At 44.9% G+C, this 22,855-nt stretch overlaps 1 protein-coding gene across 2 annotated transcripts in view; it reads left to right on the forward strand.

Annotated features, from left to right (window-relative positions):
* The window catches only part of VWC2L (von Willebrand factor C domain containing 2 like), a 540,822-nt gene that overhangs the window by 419,612 nt on the left and 98,355 nt on the right, over window positions 1-22,855 (forward strand). Inside the window, exon 4 of one of the 2 annotated variants that reach the window (XM_069615931.1) lies at window positions 5,552-5,645. The exons of the other annotated variant lie outside the window; for it this stretch is intronic. Within the exon in view, the coding sequence (XP_069472032.1) occupies window positions 5,552-5,625 (74 nt within the window). The 3' untranslated portion in view covers window positions 5,626-5,645. The remainder of the gene's footprint in view (window positions 1-5,551; window positions 5,646-22,855) is intronic. 2 annotated transcript variants of the gene reach the window in all.

Below are 22,855 nucleotides of genomic sequence, written 5' to 3' on the forward strand. Positions count from 1 at the left end.
CATCTTCTGGTGGATTTGGGTTGTTTGACCAAAGTGCAGTAATTTGCAGCAGAATTATTAGCGGTGGAATTGACCGTAGTCAATTTCACCACAAATTTCTTTGCACTTGCCAAACAAACCAAAACGTCCCTTACACCACCTCCACCCTCTCCCCTACTTACCTCCTTGCTTACCTCTGCTTCCCCTGAACCCCTGCGGTGTCAGACCCGTACCTCTAACCCAAGTCAGATTCGACGCAGCAGGGTCCCTTTTTCTTTTATTTCCTTTTTTTCTAGTCCCCCGCCTCCAGTGATGAGGAAGCGGGGATACCCCTGCAAAAACCAAGGCCAGAAATACAGAACATGGGGAGCAGGGGACACCCCTGCAACTCCTGCACCACATGTTCAGTATTCTTTATATGCGATCGAACAGTGCTGGCCGAATTCGATCAAATGTACCATTCGATTGATTATAACCGATCCAATTGGCTAATACCTCTTCTGTTATTACTCAATGGGCCTCTGTGCCGGTAAATCCGGCAGGCTGTCACCTGACTTGTGTGAATTTTTCCGACTCCTGGTTTCACGGAAACACCTCGGAATTACGAACCTGGTGTTACTAGAAGTCAGGCGTCGGAAATTCGTTATTCCCCGTTCCCATTTGAGTCCCATAGGACTCAATGGGAATGGGGATGATGGAAGCACCGGCACCATTTATAATGGTGCCGGTGCTTCTCTGAAGGTCTGCGGGCAGGTGTCAGCCCGCCCGCCAGATCAGACCTTGTGGGTGGGACGTCAGCTGCCCGCAGACTTGGAGTGTGCCGGTCTGGTAACAACGGTGCTGGTAGCCTTACCGGCACCGTTGTTACTGGACCAGCACACTCGTAATGAGGCCCAATGGGGGGTCATTATGAGGTTGGCAGTAGCCGTGCCGGTAAATACTGGCACGGCTGCTGTCGGAGTCATGAATTTTCCGGTGCCCGGGAATGGGCAATTACCGGGGCTTTACAGCCCCGGCAGACCCGGTAATTGCCCATTCACGGGCGCCAGAAAATATTACTCCCCATTCCCATTTGAGTCCCAATGGACTCAATGGGAACGGGGAGGACGGATACACCGACACAATTCATTAATGGAGCCGGTGCATCCGCCAAGGTCTGCAAGCTGGTGCCTTTCTGCCCGCCAGGTCAGACCTGGTGGACTGAAAGGCACCCGCTCATAGACTCGTAGTTTGCTGGTCCGGATACAATGGTACCGGCAAGTTTACCAGTACCATTGTTTCCGGACCGGCAACCTTATAATGACCCTGAATGTCTTTGCCAGCATCAATATGCAACTTTTGTCCAAAAACAAGACACTTGAAGACTAATCTGTAGATACACTGGAGGACTGCCATGGAGTAATGGATGACCCTCAGTGGAAAGCTATTGAGCGTTCATCCCGGCATGCAAAAAATCAATTGATTGTGTTTGCATCCCAGCATTGAATGCCTTTCCTCATTATAAGGGGGAAAAAGATTGTATATAGCTCTGTGCTGGCTATAACCACTGTAAACCTTCCTGTTTCCACTACTGGCTCAGAAGACAGCCTATTTCATATGATTCCATAAAAAGAACAACTCATCTTAATTTATTCTTGCAATGACTTAATACCAATAATAAAGTTCACTAAAGCAGTGGACTCGTCAAAGATCAAATATCTTTTCGCGAGCCTGATGCTTTACTGGAATTTAACATGTTCCCAGCAAATAATGAAGAGCTGCGCCCCACTAGAAATGACAGAACTATATATATCATCTTTGAAAACATCCTTTCCTACTGGTTGTGTCCCCCAGCAGTGGTGAGACCTTTGCTGAACAAGTCAAACTTAGATGCAGAGATTCCTGCAAATGAATGTCCTATTTCTGAAATACCTTATTTAGGAAAACTAATGGAAAGGCCTGCGCCAAATCAGATACAGGAACTTGCTGAAAGGTCCGGACTACGGTATCGTTTTTAGGCATGGTTCCTTTCTAGAATGAGAGTGGAAGCTGTGTAGGTAGCAGTGTTGGAAGAATTGAGATAAGCAATAGATCAAGGAGCCTCTATGGCCTTGCTAGTGCCAGACGTGTTGGTTGCTTGTGGTACACTTGCCAGGGAATAATCATGAGTGGCTACAAGGTTTCAGAGATCAAGACCTTGTGTAAGAAATGGATTCCCCCCCCGCCACCCAGCGCAGGAACTCAATTCATGTAGCTTTACCCTTATGAATCTCAGGTTAGACCCTTAATCTGTAGAGTCCCACAGGGATCAGCCCTCTCACCAGTATTATTTATTCCGTATGTTGCCATTTTACCTTACTTGAGTTGTTTTTATATAAAAACAAATGACTAATGTGGATGGCGTCTATCTTTAGATCCATCTGGATAAAAATAAAGAACTTGATTTACATTTTCAGAAAAAGTCTCTCTTCATATGTATATCGATGCTGATGATACATTAAAACTGAGTGGCAACAGAACTGAGCTCTTTGTCCTTTCTGGCCCCATTAACTCATTGTTCCTTTTGTTATGCCAATCCTGTTTTGGTTTTTGACCCCAGATAGAACCAGTAGTTAAAACCCTTGATGTAAAAAATATCTCTCACCAAAATTTAAATGATCAGAACTCATTAATACTAAACGCAAGGTTTTTTCACCTGAGAAAACTAAGTAAGATGCTTCACTGGTTTAGTTCAAATGATCAAGTAACGCTGGGGAATTGTTTCATCTCATCACGGCTCAACGATTGCAATGCAGTCTATGCGGGTTTAACCAAAGAGCTGCAAGGTTTACAATACACTGCAGCTAGAAGGACCTTGAGGCTGAGAAGGTTTAATCATGAGCAGCCGGCTTTAAGAAAAGTAAAGATTTTTCTTGAAAGTGGCTTGCATTGGTATGTTACATATTATTGGGCTTTTGTACCTACACCAAATCATCACTATAGCAGTCCCAGAGCACCTGGCCTGTCCGGAGAATTGTGCGGATTCTACACTTGCCCAGGCTATCCAGATTGTAAGAAGAACGCGGAAAGATAAGAGTATGGTAATGTGTGTAAGGATTGACAGACCATTGGTGGGGAATGCAGCAAGGGGATTAGCATGATTGTAATCATATGGATGCATGTCGATCCTTCGGGAAGGCCATGTGCCAGTTATGAAGAAGGTATAACATACTTAGGTTTAGTTTGAACTCAATAATCTAATCTATATGAGGCAGGTTTAAAGGAGAATAGCAATATAATGTTCTTCCAGTGCTTGGTTTCATGATGGGCTCAAATGGCAAACCGTCTAGTGGTACTGGTAGAGGTCTTCAACCTAGTTTGCTGTTACTATATGACTGTAGGTCAGATCTGGAATGGTAATTGCAAGAGAACTGCCAAGCCTGGACCAGAAGTGGTTTGGTCAAAATCATTCCCTGTGGAAGTCGGAATGCAGTTGGAGAACATACAGGGAGGGAGGGGCTGTGCTGATATGTCAAGAAAGTTCTTGGTGATGCTGCAAGCCTTGCAATATGATAAGGATTCTTTGACTGTGAAATCAAAAAGGTTATCCGTGATACCCATGGTTCATTATAAGGGCTTTAATTATAATAGGAATGAGTGAGATAAAGAGGGAGTAAATTGTAATCCTGTCTCGTTTAGTGGAAATAATTGAAGATTTTCTCCTATGCTACTGCATCCTGTGTTTAAAGTATTACACTCTAAATTCCCCAATTCCTAAGAGACGGGTTGTGCCTGCATAATCCCTGGTGGAACCTGATTTCAGCTAATTCCTTAGAGTCAAAGCCTCCAAAGTTAAAAAGATCCTCTCTGGGAGGTGATTAGTTCTGGGACCAGGCCACCTGGAAACAGAGCAAATTTGGACTTGACTGCTTTCAGAAAAGGACATTACAAAAACTCAATTGGTTGGCTTACAATAAGGCCATTTTCTCACTATTTGCAGTCCAAGTATCTAGTTTCCACGAGTATTCCCCTTTTCTTTTGCAATTAAAACTGACAATTGCTTTTTCTGTTTGTTTTTTCTTTAAAACCAAATCGAATTAATAATTGTACTTTTGTGTGCTTTTTCTCGTGTCTTCTTGATTTATTTTTCCAAACTTTGAAACCACTTGTGTTTGCAGCTATTTGTTTTTTGTACCATGTTTTTCATGTTATTGTTGATAAAACATTCACTTTCAGTCTATTCAAATTTCTCTTTGTGAAATAAACATCAAAAACTTCTTTACAAACTTGCCCTCCTTGTTTCCAGAGAACTCCAAAAAATTGTGTGATACCAGTTTTGGTACATTTTTTTAAAAAATAACTACTTATAAGAATCATTGCAACTTTTTTACTTTACAGCAGTAGGGACATCCTTGTTATAATTGGATTTCCAGTCCCTTCCCTCACTGCTTCTGGGACAAACCCCCCCCTCTTTCTGTAGGTTCTATATGTGACATTGGGCCTCATTCCTACTTTGGAGGTAACCACGCCGCTATTTGCGGCATGGCTGCCTCCAAAATCATTCCGACTCCGCCCTGGTGAATGGAGTAATTGCCAGTCCATTCCAAGGTTGGAGGGACTGGTAATTCCCCATTCACCAGGGCCCTTCCCCATTCCCATTTGAGCCCCTATAGGGCTCAAATGGGAATGGGGAAGGCGCTAATAATGGTAACGTAAATTACGGTACCGTTATTAGCACTAAAGTGCCCTTGCGGGTCCCATCCTTAACGCCTGCTAAAGGCAGGCGTTAAGGAAGGACCCAAAAAGGGAACTCGTAGTAGGGCAGTAAGGGTTTAACGGCACCGGTCTTGTTACCGGTGACCGTTAACCCTTACCGCCCTACTCGGAATGAGGCCCAATGTTTCATTTGAGTTATATGACAACAATGAATTAGAGTTTTAAATATATTTATACAATAACCAGGGGTGCAGCTTTAGGTGGGGAATAAGGGTGCAGTTTGCAGAACATGCACCTACCTAAAAGGACCTTCAATGTGTTCCAATTCTAGGAACAAAAGAAACTGTATTCTTTTGATTTTCTTGTGAAAAGAAATTCTCTTCATTCAGCTATATGTGTTTGTGTACAGAAAATAGTCATGGCTGGTGCTTGTTGCAGTGTGAAAGGTACTTTTGTTGGCCGTACATTATTACAGCTAGGTTGCACTGTATGAATCCTATTTACTGGACTTTTAGCTAACACGTGTTTCATTCTAATTTAGAGCTTCTTCAGGGCCTTAATGAGACTTATAACAGAACCTCATTCAGTGTCTAGAATAATTATTGCCTTCACGGTAATTGTTTTTTTGTGTGGTGATTTAACATCTTGGTTCCTTAGTTATTTATCATTACTGTTTCAAATTGTTAAAAATCGGCTATTGTCAATGTCATGCATTACGTTTTGTTATAAAAAAATTGTCAGCGTTTTAGTGCTCATACTAATTTCCATTGGGATTTGTTCATTGAACGTGTTATTTCATTTTGAAAATCTGCCCCTGTTACGTGGTGTCGCCCACAGTCACAGGTTTGGTTAATTTGATTAAAAATTTGATTTCGACCCATATTTTTATGTTTTTAAGGACTACCTTTGCTAATAAATGGATCACAGATTCGGAAAAAGAATGAGAGTATTTACTCAATGCATTTGGAATAAAGGACACCCATACACAGCAGGTAAAACTTGGCCCAATATTTTAAGACAGTCGCCTCAATTTTCCTGGCATCAAGTTTTACAAATGGTTTTCTATCGCTAAACCAAAGCAGGGATATGCAACATGCAGCCCTCCAGATGTTTTGGACATCAACTCCCATGAATGCATGCCATTGACTATGGTGGCTGGGGCTGATGGTAATTCTGGTCCAAAATATCTCGAGAGCCAAAGACTGCACACCCCTGCACAAAACGACGAGCAACTCCATCATTATCGATAGCCCACCAATTTATCAAGGGCAACTTTACTTGAACAATTCCCTTTGTCCATTTTTGCAACTCAAGCAGAACCTATTCTTGAGCTCTTGGGCCTCGGAACCTGAACCTATGACCCATTAATGGAGTACAAGCTTTGCTGATATCAATTGCTGAATCGTTCATTGTCTAGCCTGTGAAAACCAGTAGTTGACAGCGCAATCTGCCATTACATGTACACAAAGTCCTTTTACATTGGTACTATAATCCGGACAAAACCCATAGGTGGGTGTGTGACTTTCATACCACCTGCCTTGATGAAGGCACATGCGGGAGACTAGTGGGTGGGATCTTGGGTGCCGGGGAATGCTGATCACAATGCAATGCTCCCACCAGATCCGCACCAGTAACCTAATTCCTCCCAACGATTTGCCTAATGTCATTCCCATAAATTACACAAATCCCAGATTTCCTCCCTGGGCTGCCTGGCTCACTGAGGATTTTGCATCGTCTGAGTCTCGATTCACTTTCTTGTCCAAACCACGTCGTTCATGTTGACGGATTGTGATATTTACTGAAATCGGACATGCACACCACCTCAGTTTCTGACTGCGCCCCCCAAAAGGGGCTACATTTGATTGGGACTCATTGGACCCCAGACCACAAAAATGGCTGCCAGGCGCCACAATGCTCTGAGATGACAGGATTTAAGCGACACTAGCGCTGCCCCCATGACCGATTTACCATGTCATGTCTCTCTGCTGTGGAGCCTACCTGGCAACAGAGCTGTACGTTCCAAGCTTACAGGGATGAAGCCAGGCAGGAAGCCTATTCATGACCGCTCTGATCCCACTCCCCACCTAAAGCTGCACCCCTGGTTATTTTATTCATATATTTAAAAGAAAACTGCAGAAGGCTGATCACCTGTTTGTGCTGAGCTTGATGAGGCTAGAAAAGGAATAATGGCCGAGCTGCCGAAGCAAACCTTTCCTGAGAGTAAGGTCAAGGGGTCTAGTCCTGAAATCGGCGCCTTGCCAGTGAGTACAGCATTACACCTTGACTGGCACTGTAGATACCCCTCGCCCGGAGCGCCCTTTGTGAGCCTCCTCTCAGCAGCACAGAGCATGCATGCCTCTAACGCAGTGGAAATAATCTCCGCTCTCGTGTTCCTGAGCGTGACTGAGAACAATATGCAGCGGAACGCCCGGATTTAGCATTCTCATCACTCTCAAGGTCTCCTGCGCGCCCTTTCACTGGAGCTCTTCCTGTCTCTCTCTCACACAACACACAGGCAGTCGGCTATTCAGCAAAGGACTGCAGGGCCGTGGTATGTGGCGGGCTGTCCTTATGGGGGTACTCCAATGCCAGTTACATGTGTGACAACATTTAAATAATGACCAGTTGCACTAACAGCAGCAGACCTGTAAAAATACCTTTCCACTTGTATATAGGCGCGTTATAAATGCCATATCGTGTATTATTTTCTATGCATTTTTAAAGCGCTCACACATCCCCGGGGCATGGAGGCGCTATTAGCAGAATATGTCTTAGTTGCGTATTTATAACGAGCTTAATACTAGGGATCGATCCTCTATTGCTTCGTGTTGCTTTGTTTCCAAGGCGAGCACGTTGCTGCTGAGCTATCCTCGCGGGACTGCTGAGTGTCCATCTATTAGATAATAGAATTCAATTGACATGTATAGCCTGTGACCTATTGCTGTGATATAAAGCTCTAGAAGCTACATGACTTATTTGTTCGTATTTTATTGGCTAATCTTGAAAAGTGTTTTTGTAACTAAATAACGTGATGTATAATACTGAAAATTAGTGATTTTATGATTGAATATGAGTAAGGTTACTTGTAAAACCAAAGCACGTAAAAAAGAAAACCTCGTAGAAATGATCACTCCAGTTCGCTTCTCTGGGAGGACATTTTATGGTTGCTCTTTCCCACTCCCTGTTTTGTTTCTGAAATGAAGTTCAGGGCTAGGTAGCGCCTGCCACAAAGTATTCTTGACTTCACTGCGCTTCAGAGTTGAAGATTGTGTTTCCTGCAAGGCAAGTCTTTTATAAACCAGAGCCGCGGATTCGTTATAACGATTTTGAGTGCATTTGCAGCTCAACAGTGAACCACTGCAGTGGATGTCACTCAGTGATGGAGCATTGGCTTGGTGAACAGTCTGCAACCAGCGCTGTGTATAGCAGTCTCATGTGGACCTGCCCAAATATGAATGATAGTAAAAAGCTTAGAAATCTGTAGAGTGGTAACCACCGAGAGCGCCCATAATGCCGCTCAGCACGGACGAGTGAAGGGTGGTGCTTTGTGGTCTGTACCCAAGGCTGCAATAAAATGGAAAGGGAGTAGACTGATTTAGGGAATGGAGCCAGGGTGGGGTACACCTCAGTACCGGCGCACACCTGCCCTCGACTCCTGACTCGACTCCCACGTGCGGGTGGACTTCAATTGAATTTTAAAAAAGGGATAAGAAAAAGCATGCTCACACTGGAGTGTGTGGAGTGAATGCCTTGCTGATTGCAGTGTTGCTAAACAACCTAGAGAACGGGCAAACAGCCTGTGAGTTCAAGTCCTTCTGCAGCATGCCGCGCTGCCACTTGTATTTTTCCCACCCATCCCCTCCTTGGCCGAAGTGAACAGAAGTAGTAACATATGATTTATTTTTCTGTTTGTGGTTTTGGGTGTGTGTGTGTGTATGTGTGTGTGTGTGTGTGTGTGTGTGTGTGTGTGTGCGTGTGTGTGTGTGCGCGCGCGCACCCACAAATGCCTCATGTGTGGGCGTATGGGTAAGAGTTAATGCAATTTGTGCATGTGTGTTTGTATGGAATGGGGGTCTGTAGAAGCAGTCAGTGCAAATACCTGTTGTTGGCTCAGCTTCATGAAAGTGCTCTGTGAAAGTCATTAACATTGACCAATGCTGGCATAGATTGATTGTGGTTGCAAGTTCATGAAAGTCATCTACACACTGTACATTTCTTTCATGAAACTGTGGCCATAATGAATCTATGACAGTAATGGTCACTGCAAATCACTTGCTTGAATGGCATAATTACATTGTGGCCGCAGCATCAAGGAGGTGATTTACCATGACCATTTCTGTCATTCATCGACTGCGGCAGTAGTCTCCTGCAAGTAGATAGACATCACCATTATTGGCATATGTTTGGAAGCTTGGCCGCAGCTTTATCATAGATAGAATTTTGCTCCAGCCTCATGCATGTGATTTTTAGTGACCATTACTGAGTTAGCTAGACTGTGGCCACACTCATGGAAGTGGGGTTGCTGATGGTCCTCTTGTTCAGAGGAGAAGTGCCTAGTGTTTTGGTGCTAGACTGCCCTTGTGGGCGGGACCAGACTGATATGCAAAGGGGTAGTTCTCCTCTGTGAAGGGTGCAATGAACTAAAACATGGTTGTAGACCCGCCTGAGTGGAAGACACTACACAGACCAGGGTACTGGACCCATGTTCATTCTCAGCAGAGGGGCTCCCACACTACTTTGTAACAACTGTGAAAGTATTTTACATAGACCATTATTATTGGCTGTGATGCTGAAAATGTATTGGAGGGACAGGGCCTCCCTGACCTTGTCCTGTAGTCCTTTTTCATTTGTTTTCTGTGTTGTTTTCTGCCCAGGAGTCCATGTGGGACTCCTGGTGGTGCAGCTCTTCCTATTTTTGGTTTGGTGTACAGACCCATGGGATACCCTTATGGCACCTATGGGTGGGAGTACAACCCTGTGCTCCTAATATATGTTTTTGGGCACCTGTTTATGCCCCACAGAGCAGGGTATTGGCTGGTGGCAGCCCCATGCTGAATTTGACAGGTGCTCTGAGTATCCTCCATTTTGGGATAACCAGTCCTGGCATTGGAATCAGTTGATTCCTGATAGGAAACAAGATGGCCCCTGTGGCCTCTTACTTTCTATTGCCTGTTACCTTGTTTTCCCAAAGTCCTGGGAAGCCCTGACTCTGTCCATTCCCCCTGACTGGCTATTGGGTGGAAGTTCCACATATAGTGTTGTTGTGAAGTCCTGGCCAGAATGACTGGTGCCTTCCCAGTGACTGTATGTTGTGGGTACACCCTGTGGGTGGGACCTGGGTGAATGGAGTGTGTGACCAATATGCACTTCTTGTTGTGGATGTCTGGTTTCTGATGTTTGACACAATGACTGAGACAGCACTGCCTACAACTGGTATGAATTCAGTGTGTAGTGTTGAATGGCTGGGTACTTGCCCCAATACACATTCCTTGTTGTGAGTTTCTGAGAGGGAGGAGTATGGCCTGAATGCACATATGTCTGATTGGCTGATTGACTGCATGAATGCCCTTCTGTTTTATTGGCTGTTGAGTGTGACCCAGCAGTGTGGATTAGAGACAGAATAGTATATCTGGGGACCTCTCACCACTGGAAATTGTTCAGAAGCTGGAGTTGAAACTTACATTGAAACTGAAGCTGAATCTCGAAGCCGAGCCTGAAGAAGAAGGTTGACTGCTATCTCCCTTTGCCGAAATCTGAAAGCGAAAGCCGTTGAGACTGATCCAAGAGAGGACCTGGTCAGGCATCCTCTTCCTGTGCTCCGAGGGACCATCGAGCACCGCTAACCTTCGCCGAAGCGCCCTGGAAGTCAGACCCTCAAAAGGCTGCAGACCAGAGACTGGGACCACCGAGGAGAACGAAGATCAGTACCAGACATTCCGTCCACCGTCGTCGACCAGGGTTCTCAAGTTTGCTGTAACCGCTGGAGGTCCGTCAAAGCCGTCTTGCCCATAAGAGGGTACCGCTTGACGCCGAACCACCGATGACAGGAGCCACACGCTCCTTTGCCTAAGACTTATGATTCATGGACATGCTCGTCCACACCGCCGCCCGCCTTATCCTGCCGGAGAAGGCCAGGCCGTCAACGCGCTGAGGGGCATCCGCCAGTGGGTTTCCCGCCACCCAACGACCGTAGAGACGCCGGACGACTCAATGCCCTTGCTGGGCCACAGTTCTTCATAAACTCTTTGCGGTCCTGAACTATCGTCATCGAGGTGCCCCGCATGCCTCTTCCTTGCAGGACGCCTTCGATTCGTCGACGATGAGCACTGCTGGGACCAAAGCTGCCACCTCGATGCCGAGTTCACTTTCTTCATGGGATCTCGACGATCCGTGGCTCCTGCTTTAAAGGGAGCCGCTCAAGAAGGATCCGTCAACGACCCGATGTCGAACTCTGCTATTCCAGGTACATTGGGGTGGTAGAAACATTATAGAAGGAAATAAGACTTATAGAACCGTTTATGGACTGGGCTTGTGATATATCTTTACTTTACAGGTTGCCCAGGTGGAGGGATCTCCACACAGAACTGTGTCTAGTGGTAGGGGCCAGTATTCTGCCAATTGTTCTAACCAACTGCTTTCCCCCCTATGTCTAATTGTTGGTTGCCTTTATTAAGTGATCTATGTGACATTTAACCAGAGTATACTTGATGCACCACTTTAATGAGATTTGATAATAATTGTGGTACCACTTTAGAACTGTATATATTTGCCAATGTAAATTCACTGAGCACAAAGTGAGTTATTGTGATAGTGTACATAACCTTGAATATTAATTATATAAAGAATGTGTTTTAACTAAAACAGTGTGTGGACATTCCTTTGTGGGGGCTTGGGGACAACACTGTACTTAAGAACCAGCCTGCATCACCTCCTGAGAAGCTAGGCCTTGATTGCTCGACTACATTACCAATAATAGAGAATCTTGGCTGGGGTCCTCTGTGCCTCTCCTCTGCCATATAGAGAGCAGAAGTACAGACCCCCCCTCCAGTCTTTACATTGGCACTGATAGATTGTGGTGGAAGCCTCATCAAAGTGCTTTGCATTGATCATTATTATTGGAGTAGATAGGTTGTGTCTGCAGCTTCATGCAAGTGATTAGAATTGACCATTACTGGCATATGGTGTGGATTCCTGCCATAGCTTTATGAAGTGATTTAAAGTGACCATTACTGTCATAGATAGATTGTGGCTGTAGACTTGTGCAAGTGATTTACAATGGCCATTACTGGCATAGATAGGTTGTGGCTGCAGCATCATGCAGGCAATCTAAAATATTTCTGTGTACTCTTGGTGACATGGCATATGCTAGATATGTTCATATTTTATTCTAGAGAACCATTTTGTATGGCTCTTTACCCCAATTCTTCCCAAACATGCGCTGTAAAATGGTCAATTTCAACACATTATTTTAAAAATGTTCTCAGAGGCAGAACATTGGGGATATATTTAGGCACCTCAGCTGAAAATATTCACTAGCCTGTAACTGACCATGAATCATTCAAAATCATGGTGCCACCTCAGCAAGAGTCAGCACCGCCTGGCACCAAAACCGCCCTCTGCCACTGAACTCAACATGCCATGTCTTGGACTACCTTGAGCATAGCAAAGCCCCCCTCAGCTCATTGAATGTGCAGATTTGTCACTTTTGTTTGGTATCTAAATTAAATGTACAGAAGGATTGTGTAAGAGATAGTAGACTAGAATATGTTCCGATCAAATTGTATGAAGAGGTCATTTTGAGCAATTGTACTTTGAATAATAAGTAATTCCAAATCGCTTGTACATGTTTTGAAGATACATTTTACCTCAAAGCTTTACTGCAGGAGTACATATATATGGTAATCTGGCTGAATGTGTATGTGTTAGCACTATTAACAACTCATAGCATAATATTGTAAAACATAGCATAATTTGTTGGAAAAGGACGAGACCCTGATTATTTCCAAAAACATATTTTAGACCCCCACCACACATATCCATGTAGGCAAGTGAATCGCAAGTTCAGGAAATGGCACTTTTAGGCTATACAACAAGGGAACCACACGTATACAGGCTAACCAAAAGGGATTGCAAGAAGGTACGGCCCTAGTTAAGTGAGTCTGCCACCGCACAGCAGCAAATCATTAAGAGATTATATGAGGCAAAAAGACCTGCAGCGAGTAGCGCAGCAGAAGACAGCAACCAAGGATGTCTCAAATTCACAGAACACATGGATTCCTGGGTTTACTTGTGCTAGTCGTGTAAAAAATACTGAGAAATAATCTTCCTAATCAGTAACAGAATTCTGACTGACAAAAAGTTGAAATTATAATTGATATTCATCATGCGATCAGCTAACACGTGTTTCAACCCATCCCGGGTCCTTATCAAGGTAGACATAGCTTGATGTCAATTATGAATTAGGCTGATTCGAGATACGATGAAACATTTAGAAGATCTGTCAAATTACGTAAAGGTGAGTCCATGGGAATTGAAACCTGGTAAAGTACCAGTAAAACAACAACAAGCCTGTCAGATAATGTTAAATAAATTCCATCTGGGTTGGTAGGCTGAAATTGTTTCATCAAATACCTATGGTACTAAATTTCACTTTGGGACCAATCATACCTCTGTATAACTAAATCAGGTTTGCTAAGGAATTAGCTCCATCTCGATAGGGAGCTCACTTTACACTTAAAAGTCTATAATGATATCTTAGTGATGACAGGGCATGAGGTCCAACTTTAGACCCAACTTGTGTATATTCCACAATCAAGTTGATCGATCTTCTTGAGAGAGTTCACAGATGAGTTCATGTTCCCAGTAGGTTTTTGTTTCCCTCATGGATTGTGTTGTCAACTACGGAGGATGCTGTACAAAACGTTGAGGCTGAAATACCTATTTCTTGATCAGTAATGATTTTTTATGGAATCTTCACAAAGGCGCCCACTTTCTGCAGGGGGCGGAGCAGTAGAGGCTGAACCTAATTTTGAGGAAGTTCAAATTCGCTCATAGGGCTTGAAGCAAGGGCTCTTTCCCATTGCTGAGCGGCTGGTTTAAGGATAAGATCTTCTTCTCACACAATGGAGGTCGAGGGATTGTGTTTTCCTGGCTCTTCCAAAATGGATCTTTTTAAATTAGACATGAGGCTAAAATAAATGGTTTTAGACCCAAACTTGTGTACGTGAGATGGAAAGCTTTGCGTGTGCAACATAGAGAGCCCAGGCTGCTTATTGACAACTTCAATGGTTCTATTGTAGGAAAAGCTTCCGGTGAAGTTTTTCGACGCAGCCCATGCTTCAATAATTGCCCAATCAGTGTAACCAGAAGTGCAATGTTGTATTGAATTAAAGCATAGTGATATTCATATAAGTCTGGGAAGCCAAAGACAACTTCATGTTTTCGTATTGCTTTTCATGCCAAACCACTGCTTCCAAGCACTGTAATGATTTAGCAATAAGACCCAAGCCGGTGGGGGTGGGGGCATTACTGAGTCAGGTAATGCCCTGGGGGCCTTAATTACAGGTGAGGGCCTTAACGGAGGCCCGGGGGCATTACCTGACTCGGTAATGCCCTGCCACCCCCACCCAGCAAGAGGCGTATTGCTATTAGTATCTTGGGTGTATTTCCTGGGATACTAATAGTTTGGGCGCCGGTGATGGGAACGCTGCAACTCTGCTTACTGTCTGAGATGATCGCATTCGGAAGCAAGAGTTTCAGTACAAAGAATGGAATGGATCCATTCACACGGTACCTGTGAATCTCCGGCGGCCATGTTGGGAGATGGAATGTAATAGACGTTGTATGGGAGTACAATGGAAAACATGTTGATTCTATTCCATTGTATTCCTGTACAATGTATATGTAAAAAGACATTTAAAAAAACGCTGTTTGAAGTGAATGCCAGGCATGGTGTCATTTTCCTCCCCCACTACGTTTGGTATTCAATTGATTTACCTGTCACATGTTTTTAGTGCATTTAACACCCCTGGCTATTTCAAATGCCTGCAGAAGCGGTTTCTGAAATGTGCACTCTGATTCTTTCCCCACCTAATCATTATATGGGAATACAATGGAAACGTGTTGATTTTATTCCATTGTATTCCTATAAAAAAACAGTATTACGTGAATGCTACCACACATGGAAGCATTCACATAATAACGTTTTAAAAAATAAAATCAAATGGACAATCTTTGCTCATTTGTAAAAGCCACTACATTTAAAGGGTGCCACTGAAAGCAGCTTAAGCAATAGGCAGGCCTCAGAATGTGGGCTCCCACTAACCATTGGCGAAGGTTAATTCTCTTGGCAAGGTGGAGACCTGAGGAGAGGAGTGGCTTTTTAAACCAGGATAGTAATGAACATGAAATTGCAGAGACCCTTTTACCTTGTCCCCCCAAAGAGGACTGAGTCATTGGTCTGTCTTCCTGGTCATGTTCCCTGTTTGAAGAATTTCCCAGCGCTTTCCAACTGCACCGGAACCATTTAAAAGCACATGGAACATTTGCAGCTATTCATTCTTATGGTAGATTGTGCGCTTCACGGCTCTTTATCGAGTTCATCAGTGGAACTGAATGTGAAGTTCTGCTGCTAGCATACTGTGACGAATCAACTTCCGGGGCACCAGTGGTCCAGGGATGAAAATCAGTCTCTAAACCATCAATCAGCCCTACACCTCTAGTACACCAGAAGGAATCCAATCACATTGGAAACACAAGTCAATTATAAACCTCCTTTTCCAATTTTGGTAACGTGGACGGAACGGCAGACTTATCTCTGAAAGGTCGTGGATCATTGATTAGTTGCAACACAGCGAAAATACAATTATTACCCAATGATTAAAGGGACTATGCAGTCAAGGTTGTATAAAAATATCTACTTTATTATTGGCACAACAGACAGTTCTAGCACACTACAAAATACAACCCACCTTGTAACGGAATGCAGAGGATAGACAGTTTCAAGAAGGAAAAGGGAAGCACTCTGGGTACTGACAGGAGGGTAGTCAGTAAAGTAAATTATCTCAATAGTTGAAGGATACTTGGTTTCAGCACAAAGGGAGAAATGGGTTGTAAAATGTCACTATGGGCCTTTGGAAAAGGACCAGGGGGACAGAACCAAAATGTACTTTGTGCTTGTAGAAGTTCTTGGTATTTGACAGGGTTGAGTCGGTTTCAGGGTGCTTTGTAGCTTCTGCGACAGAGTTCAAGACATTAGATCGCTGCGGGTATCAGGCAGCAGGCAGTTTGGCGTTTGAGGCTGGACGGATGGCTGCAGGCTGGCATACACGGTTGTTCGCGGTCAGGAACCGTTGTCTCGTTGATGGTTGGTGGGTCTGAAGCACAGGTCGAGGTGTCTCTGATGACGTTAGCGACTGTGGCGTGAAAACAATCAGCGGTGCCGTTGGTTGCAGCTTGTGGGGCTTGACTGGCTCGAAAATGTCCTTTAAGGCGGATGCTGATTGATGCTTCCCGATGCACTCCTCCTATTTTCTTCACTGGGTTTGTGTGGTCCTATAAGACAGATGGCCCAAAGCTGAGGAGAGTTTTGCAGCAACTGCCTTGTCCTCGGTTTGGTTCAGAGACTCTCTCACACTTCCCACCTAGGAAGCCTAGCAGGGCACGCTGCATGCTGGATGGGTAGTTGTTCAGGAGCTGCTGGAGGGTCCTTTGATTCAGTATCTCCCTCTGTTCCCTGGGAGATGTTAAGGGGAGGGATCTTGCTTCCCTCTTTGGAAATCCTGGCCTTCCGTCACTTGCGGGAGCTGTAAGGCAGACTGTACCTTCAGCTGGGGGGCAAATTAGTACTTCTTTTTACTCCTTGCAAAGTCTCAGATGATCTGCCAAAAGAGGGGCTCAGCCCTCCTTTAAAGCCAAATGGGCCCCAGTGATTGGTACAGGCTAAGGCTACCTTAATGAACAATACTGGGTCCCCACCAACAATCTTCTGTTATGCGTGATGTAATAACCAGAGTGCTCTGCAACAGGAAAGATAAAGGGGTGAAAACATTTACTCCTAAGTCCCACCCATCTTCCTGTCTGCTGTGGATCAAAGGGTCTCCCTGGTTAATTGAGCTTTCTGTGGTTCCTGATCAAAGCGCAGGTCTCCCTTGAAGTTGTGGCAAGAACAGACATTCTGTCTCCATCAAATCACATACTCCTATCTTCTGAATGGGGTCCCTCTGTGGGGGTTTCCTACTGTAAATACATGTACCAGACATGACAGTTCACTGCCCTTTATACTGAGGGGCAGGAGCTGGCTTCAGGTTGACACAGATGCATATCAAAGGTGTTGGGGCGTCCTGTCTTCGGATAGCCTCTGCAGCTAGGCCCCGTGTGGGCCTGGTTGAAGCATACTCTATTAGTTTTCTAATTGTGTTTAATTGCTGCCACCATTCTTGCAGGGCCAACAATGGATAGGTCAGATCCATGGAGCCTTTGTTATTTAATTAGGCTGGCCATAAGAGGGGGAAGGTTTTGCCCTCCTCCTTGTGGGATGCCTGGATGTACTCCTGAGTGTCACATTCCAACAAAATGTGACAGGGAGGATGTGATATTAAGGACGAAATATTTAATGGAAGTTTGGGTGTACAAATGAGGTGGTTAAGATGGCATTGAACAACATGTGCACGAACATAATATAAAAAATTAAATATGTTTCACAAAAACAAAAGAACAAACATCAGAAAAACAAGAAATAACATGGTGAAGGGTATTATTGTGAATTAAATTGAACATTTCCTAAAATGTGAAAAAACAATTTGCAAATTGAGGAAAGGTATTACATTCAGTAATAATAGGTAGAAGGGAAAGTGTCTAGGGAAGGCACATCAGACTGAGTAATGGGAGGAGAATTGTGGATGGTGCCATGGTCGAGGATGGAAGACCAATGCAGTCTTTTGTTGGGTTGTGGCTGCCAATAACTTTCTATGGAGGCAATATTGCGATGTCCAGTGACAGCCATCATTTTTCAGGATTCCAGTCCAGGATTTGAAAGCAGATGAATGGTGGTGGCGCGAATATAGTGATTAGTGTACATGCCATGAAGACTTAAAGTTGCCTAGGTTATTTTTGCCTTAAGGCCTATTTGTGTACCAGAATTTTTCTGTTGCCAGCTCTTCTTTTTGAAAATGATGTGGGGTAACAAAGAAGCACGGAGCAGCTGGAGGTAGGTTGGACATGTATTGAAGAAGCAAATTCACTGGACAGTCAGATAGATGAGGAATGGCATACATACAGCCACAGAGATCACTGCTATGCCTTTCCAGAAGTGAATGGTGGTTTTTGGTTGATTCATTAAAGGTTAAGCTGGCATAAATACAAATACAAATACAAATATTGTTTGCCATTTTCATCCAGTAATCACAGTGAGTCATTGTCCCTCATTACGAGTTTGGAGGCAGCCATGCCCTTAAAAAGGGCATGGCTGCCTCCAAACTCGGATCCGGGTCGGGTTCCCTGAATGGGGAAATACCGGGCCATTCCGACCTTGGAGGGCCCGGTATTTCCCCATTCAGGGAACCTGGACCCAGTCCATCCCCATTCCGATTTGAGCCCCCATAGGGCTCAATGGAAATGGGGAGCATGCCAACAACGGGCATCCGTTGTCAGCAGGCTGGGCCGCTCACGGGACCTGCTAAGGACGTCTGGTAAAACCAGGCTTCCTGAGTGTGTCCCGCGAACGGACCTCGTAATGGGGCGGTAAGGGGTTAACGGCTCTGGCACCTTTACCGACGGAGTTAACCCCTTACCGCCCTCCTCGTAATGAGGCCCATTCTCTACAACAACGGGCAAAATGGATCTGTATGTCGAACCACACTTTATATTGTAGACTATCAGGAAAGTTCAGGTTAAAGAACACCAGAAGAGCGCTACTTTAAAAGGTCCATGTGAGAAATTGTGGCTTTATGAACAGAAAGGTATTTCCCAGCACGTCATAGCCGTTCAATAATGCTTACAGATACATTGTTTGTACTGAGAAAATCCTGGTTGTGCATTATATTCACATTGCAGCTAAATTGTGGATTATTCGGCTGTCGATTGATGCCAGACCACAGAGAAATTAGGCTTTGGGGGCTGGTATTCTGTGCCTGACACATTTTGTACTTCGGCAGAATACTGACAAAGAAGGTTGACTGAAGAAGAAATAGATTCATATTCAAATGATTGTGAATATCCTTTTTCAAGAAGCCAACCATTAAGTGTCCACTGCCCATTTGGTGGCAAACTGTGTTTTTGCTACAGCTTTATTCAATTCAATTGTGTCTAAATCAGTGCTGCCCACAGTAACATGTCTTTTAAGTTGGTTTGACACACTAGTAGAAACTGAAGATGTACTGGGCAGTGAGTTTCTGCTGTGTCTGTCTACTATTTCGCAGGAGGGATCTTCTAGCCACTCCTCCATTGTCTGCGTGCCGAAGAGATTAAAGCTGATGGCAGAGGGCTGGGAGACACAGTACAAGTGATCCGGTATTTGTTAGTGGCCTTAAAGACACATAATGCTGACGAGGTTTGCTGCAGCAAGGATTTCACATAAAAATGTCGGAAGGCAAAAGGATGCTGTGTGATGTCAAAATGGATGGCGGATGAGGATGCAATGAAAAGCTGATAAACGGAAGGGAAAAGAACGTTGCCGGAAGCACCTCTTGGCAAAACAGTTAAGGGATTCCTATGCTATTAAGGCCCGATTTCTGTCCAATCGCAGGCGCATTTACAAGAGTACCACGCAGGGTACTAATAGGTGTTACTGATGCACAGTTCAGCGGCACACAATTTAATCAGCGTCAGAAGGATAAAGGGCTGAGTCTGGCCTGCTGGGTATTCGAGCATCTGACTGCAATTGGCAACAGATAGCATGAGAGAACGCTTAGTACCTACTAAGAACACTGGGCCTGATGGACTTACAGTCTGGGCATTGCTACCGAAGAGAGCAAGATGCAGAGATATCTGGCAAAGGAGACAGCTGTCCATTTATCATGACCCTGTTTTAACAGTTTACCTGAGGGGTGGGACAGGGGAGAATAGTGACAAAGGGTGGGAAAATGCTTGAAGCCTTTTAAGGCAACCATGCCAGTAAGGGAGACAAAGTGATCGATGAGCATGAAACCCAATGTAGAAGCCTGGATCCAAGAGCTGGTTTACCTGCAGGCGGTGGAAAAGGGCTCTCCCCACCCAGCGAAACAACGACCTCGAGCGCTCTGACCTGGTCTGATCAGCATTCCGCCACTGTTATGTTTGAGCCGCTACCGCTATTTGGAAGGATCTGGCCCACCTTGTCGACAGGTCATTTTGCTGCATTTTTGGCAGTGTTTTTTATGGGGGCATAGCCTCCCATACTAGCCTTTCACACACACCCAAACTACCATAAAAATCATTACTTACTATTCCTTAACCCCACCCGCTTTGGAAGGTGTGAAAAAAGCAGTGAAACAGCCATTTCACCAACATGTAGTGAAAGAGTCGCACCGAGGTGGAAGGGGGTACCGTTTTTTATTCCTTTCTGTGTGTCTGGTGAGGTGTGCTCTGCCTCCCCTTTGTGCCGCTCTCCTGGGGATAGTTTCTGACTATTCAGGGTGCTTAAAACCAAGTCTGATGACATTGCCTGAAGATGGCGCTGCACTTACTCGCCTACTGTATAACCTGTACCGGTTGAAACTGCAATAAAACATACATTTAAAAAAAAAAAAAAACTCCAGACCCTGAGGCGCCATGATGGGAAATACCAGAAACTCGGACTTTGTCTGTTTCACTTTTACATTAAATGAGGCAGGCGGTAAAGCCTCAGGAAATGCCGCCAAACTCACCATTACGTCCTTTGTTTCCAGCACATGTGCATAATTCAAGGAGGAGATTACAATCCTACTGGCTGCATAGTTTGTGATCTCATCACAACCCGTGCAGAATTCACACCGCAACACCCCTTAAGGCGGTGCTGTCTCGAAGCCTCTAAGCCAGTGGTATTCAAACTTTTTTATGCTGAGCCAACTTCAGCAAAAATATTGCTGCATAGCCCCCCTTAAGAACAAATATTGTTGCTGCCCCCCCCACAGATGCCATATCTGCCATATTTTCTATTATAATCAGTCACCGTAATCCCTTTTTGAAGAGTCTCCCACCCCCTCCCGGGCATCCTTCGGGGTTCTCCTGGGGACCAGCCCCACAGTTTGAAGAATACTGCGAGTCTAAACCATGTACTAGAAAACAGCATTTCAAACCCCATGAATACAGAATTGGCCTCCACCCAAAACGGTAATGGCGTTGGTTAAGCGAAAAAGTTAAAGGCAGAGCTGTAAAATAGAAAGCAACCGCTGTCTTAACAACCAGTTAAAGATCATTACACATCCCCCAAGTGCTGTCACTCATGTGTGGTCTCCCACTGCGGTTCTGCGCGGCAGACCGCTGAGGCAGTGGAGAAAAGAAAGCGCTGCTGGGCTAGAAGGGCTGCGTCTGCCTGCAGCGAGATTGCAGACAAAGGGCTAAGCAGAGGTGCCAGCAGATTCACAGCATCAGGAGCTTAAGAAAAAGTAAACAGTTTACTCTGGGCGGTGGTCCGGGTACGCTAGACAACCTATTGCGCGTGCGATATAATCAATGCAGCTGGATTCGGCGATCGTTGCATCCAGTTGACTGCACACGGAAAGAACAATAGAAACCTACAGGAAGCGACACAGGGAAATGTACCGATTGTTACTTTCTGATCCTAATAAAGGCATTTGAGTGGGAATTGGGAACGTCTTTAGAGTGCAGCAAAAGAAGGTCAGGGGAGGTACACAGCAGCCAGTTTGGATGCTTGCTTAGCGGGGCCATCCCCTACTATAACCCGCCCCTGAATCTTAGACATGGATGCAATGATTACCTTTCTGATCATAATAACCACAGAAACGATCTATACTTTTTTGAGAAACAAAAGATCACATTTATTGGAGTCAAGCAACAAATTATGGGTGGTCCCAGCCACATAAGCAAAGCAATGTCCTACGGCACCTTCCTAAGGAAGCCCTTTAGATTTTCCCAGGCTTACAACAAGATTTATCGTCCACGGGTGACATGTGTCAATTCCAGTTTGCAAAGTAGCGGACATCCACCTCTGGTTAGCAACTGCCACTCAGTAACAGGACAGGACTACTGCATTCAGTTGACGAGGAGTCTCAACAGTCCGTAAGGGATTCAGTGCCCCATTGGCTCGAGTGCGAACATCGGGAACCACTCGTGACTGAAACTGTAGCGTCAAATCTCCTCCCCGGCTACTACCGCCAGTGACTCTGCAGACTTTGGGGGTTGCTCCCCAAAACAGTATGTCATACTCACCAAGGAACCTATCTGCACCCTGCCCTTCTTACTGACACATGTATTACTGTGAGGAAGACGTACATCCACTTGTGGGATGAATGCACACCATCAGCATCAAAATGGGATGGGAGAGAATTCAAAGAACAATGCCTAATGAATCCCAAGATCTCGGATTTAGCAAATGTTTCTATGCTCCTGTTTAATCTCTCTCTAGATCTTTCCATCCGCGCGATGAAGGAGGCTCGACACCACTGCTGCCGGGGCGTAATTTCAGATCAAAATATGTCTGTGCCTGGTAAGTCATGTGCTAAGATCCAAAGAGCCAACTGTATCTGGACCAACAAGGGACCCCTTCCCAATGTGGCAAGGTCATTCCCGCCCAAGTGCAAGACCATTAATTGGGGTGCTGACCTCCATTGCAGATGCCTGCACACTGCGGGCATCAAGGAATGCCACCTCATGCCCGATGTGCCCAGCCAAACCACCTTTGTTTTGTGAAATCTCTAGATGTATTGTCCACAGGTCCCCCACTCCATTGATGTGCTTTCTTCTCAGCCCAAGCTATAGATCAATGCCCCATAATCCATATTGCATCATCTGTCGATACAAGAAAATTGTGCCACAAAATATCCAACAAAGGAAAACAACTAGCATGCCAATTCCGCCAGTGCTGAAGCACAGGTTGTCAATTTAAGTTCAAATTATTTACAATTTTCGGCTGACCCTTCCTCTGTTCCTTTTTACAATTCAGGTTTAGGGTTGCCTTCCAGCCTCACATAAAGTCAGTAGTTTTCGGAATCCCATCTTCCTAGTCTCTTGATTGCCGGTGCGGTCATCCCTTGCAAAAAGGCCATGGTGGCAGCCCCTATCCTAA

Source organism: Ambystoma mexicanum, chromosome 9, assembly GCF_040938575.1.
Source record: "Ambystoma mexicanum isolate Mex_15411 chromosome 9, UKY_AmexF1_1, whole genome shotgun sequence".
Classification (NCBI taxonomy): Eukaryota; Metazoa; Chordata; class Amphibia; order Caudata; family Ambystomatidae; genus Ambystoma; species Ambystoma mexicanum.